We start from the raw sequence: 6,944 nt of genomic DNA, 5'->3' as shown, positions 1-6,944 counted from the left end.
TTTTCCTTGTTGGTTCGAATTCTTGATATTTTCCACCAAATGGATCTTAGAGGATACAGTTTCATTTTCTTTCTTGTCTCTGATTCTTGACTCTTCCTCAATCCTGAGGCATTGAGCCAAGTCTTCAATAGACATTTCCTCTTTCTTGTGTTTTAGACTTTTTCTAAAGTCTTTCCAAGTTGGTGGAAGTTTGTTAATAATTGAAGGGACAATGAAGGAATCATCAAGAAGGATGCCTTGCAAATGAATTTGACTAATTACATGTTGAATTTCATGTAATTGATCAATAACACACTTATCATCTGCCATTTTAAAATTTAAAAATTGACTCACAGTGAATTTCTTGCTACTGGCATCTTCCGCCAAGTATTTGGGTTCAAGTGCATTCCAGATTTCACTTGCTGATCCCATGCCTTGATATATGTCAAATAGTGTATCTGACATAGCATTTAGGATGTGCCATTTGCAAATGTAGTCATCCTGTTCCCACTTCATCCTTGCACGAGCCTCCGCCAAAGTTTCATTTTGATTTGCTGCCGGCTTTAGAGTAGTGAGAACCCGGACCACTTTGAGTGATGTCAAAATGAAGTGCAACTTCTTCTGCCAGCGCTTGAAATTTCCTTTGTCGAAACGTTCGAGTTTGACAAAGTCTTGGGTCATTTGACGAACCGAATAAAGTGCCATTGAAACAACAGTAGATAATCTTGTCTTAAGATTATTGGAAAATATGAGGGTATTGTTGTTGATAGAAAATAGAAACTTGTTGTTTCAAGGCGTGATATCACTTTCCTTAAGACAAGATTCGCCCCCACTAGTAGTGTGCAAAGGGGATCCGCGAATTGCCTCCAAGATACAATGAAGCCTAGTAGGGAAGCCCTACTAATGTTTGATGACGCGTAGCACTAGCGGAATCAAACCCGAAATGCCCTTCTGAAATTTCAAGCCTTAGAGAAATTTCTAGATAATGTTTCTACAGAAAAACAGTATCTAGAACAGTAAACAAAAGAAAAACAGTATGTAGAAATACTTGGGGATTTTGTAGGAGTGTAGAAGAGAGTGTAAAGTCTGTCAGAATTTTCAATTCGTTTTTCTATTATAAAATGATCGAATTCTGCACATTTTGTAGACCACCTGGTGTCTTTTCAGTGTGAAAAACACCTCTACAGGGCACCTTTCCAGAATGTTTGAAATCTGACCGTTAGATCGCACCCATTGATATTGAACGGTCCTGATCGATCCTAGATGTGACTGTTGGTTTGAGTAAAACCTCTCTCCAACCCAGTCATCGTTAGATCAACCATCTATGGTGTGGATCGCACCCCCTTGGCGCATGACCGTTGGGGGAAGGGACGCAACCCATTTGATCACACTCTTTGACCGTTGGAGTTATGGGCCCGTTGGGCCGACCATTAGGCCCGAACCGAAGCCCAACCCAACCGCCCAACCCATTCGGCTTGATGGGCTTACGAATCATTTGACCCATCCATCCGACCGGTCCACCTTCATCTTGATCCAACGGTGCAGATCAAATCTGGAAAAATTAAAGGCTCCAATCGCTCCTCGCGACGTTGCGTACGTGCGAAGTGCAAAGTGCGCCTAAAAAAGCGCCAATAAAGCGCCACTATGCGCCCTATAGCCCATTGCCCACGCCGCGCGCGCGTGTGCGTGTGCGAACGGTGCGTTGCACCGTCCTGCGGGTCCAACCATAGGTTCAACCCAATGTGCAATCAAACAACATGATTTTGAAAATCCAAAATCAGTAACAGTTTTAACCCAAACCCGACTATTGTTAAGAGAAACATGCAATTCACTAAACTTTGGCCTTATTTGGGTCATAAGAAAATTTTTCTCATCAAAAAATTGTCCTAGGAATTTTTTTGGTCTCCATGATTTAAATGGTAGTTATGGCTTATTTAGAGAAGGGGAGCCACCCGGATAGATTTTTGGGAATTCGGATTGATCTTTTACCATAGAATTGGGACTGGTTTGGGTTGATTACAATTCATTTTTTAGCAAAAGCTCAACCCGACCCAAAACCATGTTGCATCTCTAATTTAGAGGGATATAGTTACAAATTGAAGATCCCCTCTAAATGAAACTTGAAATGTTGGGGTTCAAGTTACTTTTTCATATGCAATCAAACAATTGAAAAGTAAGAAATTTTGGAAAAGTTTTTCTTTTCCAAACTTTACAAAAAAAATAAAAATTTATACAATCCTAACAGGACCTTTATGAATTTGTCTTGTTTTCCTAGCTATTGGCTAACGATCTTTATAAATGACAAGGGTAAAAAAAATGCTATGACTATATTAGACAACCTCCATGTCAACTGTCTGGAACCTAGCCATAACTCAACCTTATTCTTAAAGCTTAATAGAACCATCTTACCTCACACAATCAAGAACTTTCAAAGGCTATGATCATCACCCTTAATCTTCATACATTCGACACTCGGGTGCTTCCGGATGGTCTCTACAGTAGTCCTCAAGGGGATCCCTAATTGATCTTTGCCTTAGATGCGCTTTCGCCTGGCTAACCTCTTCGACTTCATCCCATGCAACAACACATTCATCTGAAACTGTGTTTTCTTCGCAGAGTTTTTGTGCTTCGGCGACTTTCTCCTCAATCATTAATGAAAGCTTTTGCTCCTTCCATTGCGAGCCTTGGGAGTCCGATGGCGATGCCGAAACTGATAGGAAATGGGCATTTCGACCTCTTTTTATATAAGGTATTGTCAAAGTAAGATGAGTTGCATGAAGAGGAAGATGAGAGCTTGAGAGGAGTTTTAATGGCAAAAGATGGAGAGAAGCCATGAGGAATTAAAGGAACTTTGGTGTTTAGATTTTAGGGAAGGGGGCGAACATTATTTCATATATAAGAGAAGATCAAGAAGAAAGGCAATGGCAAGTTTATAATAAATAACAAATTTATGGGCAAATGTACATTTTCCATGTCTAAGTTTAGTAGAGGTTATCTAGTCTTCTTGTTATAAAAAAACCAAATGGCACAAGAAGACGCAAATGCTTGTTTGGATCCTTCCCTAGTTGGTTAAGATAAACTTTGATCTCCACGCCCATTAAGGACAAAGTAGGGCCCACTTCTTGTTTTCATCATTTCAAAGAAAATTGCTAAAAAGATAGGTTTAGTAAGTTTAGCCAATTGTTGTTGAACCCAACCCCATGATGATAGGACAATCCTAGTCCTAGATCAAGAGTTGTTTAGGGATTTGCTAGGGACTTTCGTATAAAGGCATTTCACGCCTGGCTCTCGATATGCTGAAAAGTGAAACTAGGTGGCTGCTCTCTCATGCAACAGCCAGTCGCGATATGCGTTTCTGTGAAAGTCCCTAGCAAAAAGAATAAGAAAAACACTTTTAAAATGGGATTCCATTTGGAAAAACAAAGAGGAAATTGAACGCCGAACAAAACTCGGCTCAGGTCGGGGTCTGTGGAACTTTTCTCAGAGCAAAGAGTGTGGGGGAAATATCAATTCCATGCTTACTTTTTATTTTCAGAAGTAATTGATATTTCCACACCCCCTGCTATTAGACTATTAGCAAGGGGTCTGAGGAAAGTTCCTCAGACCCCGACCTGAGCCAAGTTTCGTTCGTGAACGCCCTCTCTGCTTGCGCATGTGTTGCAGCATGGGATTTCATCTTTATTTTTCAAACGAAATCCCGTTTTGCTACCACACAGAGAATAAAGATTATGAAGCAGCAACAAATAAAAGAGTGGGAAATGATATGAGCACAACCATGTTTTATTATTTACACGGTCCTAGCTCATCTTTTAGAATATAAAGAGCTATCAAAAGGTTGTTACAGTTCCCAAACAGTTCTCAATAGCCAATTAACAAAAAGAGAAGCTAGGACCATGCAAATAATAAAACATTACCCGTCGAAAAAATAAATAAATAACAAAGGTGTACAATCACGTGCTCATCATCCCATCCTTGATATTTAACCCAACAGCAGCTCACTTTTTGAGAAGCTGCTGTTGGATCAATAGGTAAACAACTTCAATGATACAATATTAGAGTATAAAGTATAAAATAGGGGCGATGATTTTCACCCCCCCCCCTCGCCTTACGCATTCGCCTCCCTTATAACGTGACTTGACGTCAAAAAGCGTAAAAAAGCATCAAAGTTGCCTACTTTTCACGTCAAATCATGTTATAAGGGGAGTGCATGCGTAACGCAGGGGGAGTGAAAATATCATCTCCCTAAAATAGAACAATGATATGGAGACTGATTTGGGGACCTAGAGTGGAACGGAACTAATAGCCTCTTGACAACTTAGAAATCTTGTTAACCGAACTAATAGCCTCTTCACAACCTAGCAATCTTGTTTCCTTGATTTTTGGTTTTTTCCCCTTAAATGGTGAAACTACACATCCTATGCCACGTGGCATGAAGGGATTAGTTTGGTTCCACTCTAGGTCTCCAAATCGGTCTTCATTTTTTTTTTTTTTGGGTAGGTAAGCTGGGGTTGAGGCAGACCCCGATCAGATATATTAAAAAAGAAAAAGATTACATTCTAGCATATTCAACTCCTGATGCATCGGAGAGGATTACATCATTCAAGGGGGGGGGGGGGGGGGATCTAAAGTTGGGGAGGATCGATACACCCTTACATTGATAATCGAATTTGGAGAGAATATCTGCAGCTTTGTTTGCCTCTCTCCATGAGTGAGATATATCCCAAGAGTCAAAATGCTGAAGGATCGAGGTGATTGAATCTATAGTCCCTAAGCTCCTCCACAGACATTTTTGGATGCCTTTAGCAACACGCACATCATGAACGGAATTAGATTCAATCCATATATGTCTGGTGTTGAGCTCCGTGGCCAGTTTTACTCCATGAAGAACGGCCTCAATTTTCAGCTCGTGAATGGCAGCAGGTGGGATACAAAGAGAGTAGCATCCCAGGGAATCCCCTGAACTGTTTCGTATAATGCCCCCCCACGGATCCTCCATCAGAGCTTAGAGACACATCACAATTCAGCTTCTGATGGAGCCCATCCGGCGGAATCCATCTGCAGAATTTGGCGGGCTTTTGTTTATGAAAAAGATGGAGGTTAAAATGTGAAGCGATCTTGATCGAAAGATCACTCGAACTATCTTGAAGCTTCAGGTGCAGCACTTCGAGACGCATGGACAGAAGGATGCTACTGAGAATATCCTGCTTGTGGGAGGCCTTACCTTCAAAGACTCTTTGGTTTCTTTCAAGCCAAATAAAGTAGATGGTAGCAGAGAATGCAATTTTTGCAGTGGTAGCAGCTTGAGTGTTTCCTTTAAATTTCTTCCGTATCCACTCCTCTTCTGCAATGAGGGAGGTGAATTGCTTTTTTCTATCAGAAATCCCCCGAAGGAGGGAACGCCATACCCATGCCGAGAAAGAACAAGAGAAAAAAAGGTGATCCCTCGTTTCCCGGTCAGATTTACAGAGAGGACAGCGGGAATCAGCAGAGGAAGAAAGGAAATGAAGTCTATCTTTTGTTGACAGTTTGTTCTGGATCGCTTGCCATGAAATGAATCTGTGCCTAGGAATGTTGCCTGGAAACCAGATTGAAGAGAACCATTCAACCTTCGGGAGATGAGGGCGAAGAGAATTCCAGGCACTTTTTACTGTAAAGATCCCATCATTTGATTCTTTCCAAATCAGCTTATCTGAACTATTGGGGGTGAGAATTGCAGATGAGAGTTTGTCCTTCATCTCTTTTAAATGAGGTTTGTTTTGGATATCTGCCCAATAACCTCTTCGAATCACCTCCATAACAGTAGCGTTGTTTGGGATACGGTTTCTGATGGTCCCAATGGGCGAGGATGGGCATATAATTCCCGATGGGAGCCATGGTTGGTGCCAGAAGTTAACGTTTGCTCCATCCCCAATGGCATAGCAAATGAAAATTTTAAGGGATTCTTGGGCTTTGAACATACTTCTCACTACCCACGAAGGTTTGCTTGGCATTTTTATTAACCAGAAGTTTTTGTTTTGAAGAAGGTTTCACACATGCTTCATTTGGAAGGCACGATTGACATCCGCGAGTTTATGAATACCAATACTGAAACGCCCCGGATTTTTTTTGAAATACCAACTCGGTGCGTAGAAAAATATTACATCATCTTTCTCAAAAACTTTCATTATTCCCAAGATCTCAAATACAACAACTACGTTTAGAGGGTTTACAGAAATTAGGTCTAACTTATTACATCTTAATTCAAGACATAGTTGATACATATTTAAAACATATTTGTCCTTTAGAACAGTTCTGGATTCAACTATAGCATTCTTCATCTTTTATCTATACTTCACCTGGGGGTCGGAACAATAAAACAAGAAAAAGAAAGGGGTGAGCTCAAATAGCCCAGTAGGGTATAAACAACAAGTGATGTAGAATTGTCAAGCTCGACATGATATTTTGCAGATAGGACATGTCACATTATAAACATGGAAAGAAGGAATAAGCACAACATACTTTTCAAACGTATAGAGAAAACTTACAGAACTGATATCAAGAATTATATAAATAGAATTATATATATAGACTTCATTAAGCATAGATGCTTTCATTCATAGCCATATCTCGGCCCATTCATAGCCATACCTCGGCTCATAATCCTCTAGATTTACACTCTCTAGAGTCGTCTTTACCCACGTGCACATGGAGGACTATAACGCGTCCACCCGTCATCATATCATAACTCAGTCCATATCCAGAATTAGGGTATCACAAGATAAACCCTAAACATAAACATATCTCACGGAAACAATTTTCGAGGATACAAAATAGAATTATACCTTTATCAGTAAAATCATTTATCTGAAAGGAATGGGGTCTGAAAGAAAGGATCCCCCTTGGATTCTCATCAGTTGTGGATCTTAGAAGGATAGAAACTCTTATAGCAATTGCGTATAAAGAGAATCAAAGAATATGAAATATTC

The 6,944-nt window shown here is 40.3% G+C and overlaps 1 protein-coding gene across 1 annotated transcript; it reads right to left on the bottom strand.

Annotated features, from left to right (window-relative positions):
- Nucleotides 1–4,871: 4,871 nt before the first annotated feature.
- LOC143850579 (uncharacterized) lies at nt 4,872–5,969 on the bottom strand. Its single transcript, XM_077359811.1, has one exon. The coding sequence runs from the start codon at nt 5,967–5,969 to the stop codon at nt 4,872–4,874; it is 1,098 nt and encodes a 365-aa protein (XP_077215926.1).
- Between the last annotated feature and the right edge of the window lie 975 nt (nt 5,970–6,944).

This window comes from Tasmannia lanceolata, unplaced genomic scaffold (genome assembly GCF_043159265.1).
Source record: "Tasmannia lanceolata isolate RefF3 unplaced genomic scaffold, GAP_Taslan_0.1 ptg000018l, whole genome shotgun sequence".
In the NCBI taxonomy this organism is placed as follows: Eukaryota; Viridiplantae; Streptophyta; class Magnoliopsida; order Canellales; family Winteraceae; genus Tasmannia; species Tasmannia lanceolata.
This window is presented reverse-complemented; position numbering and strand designations above follow the sequence as displayed.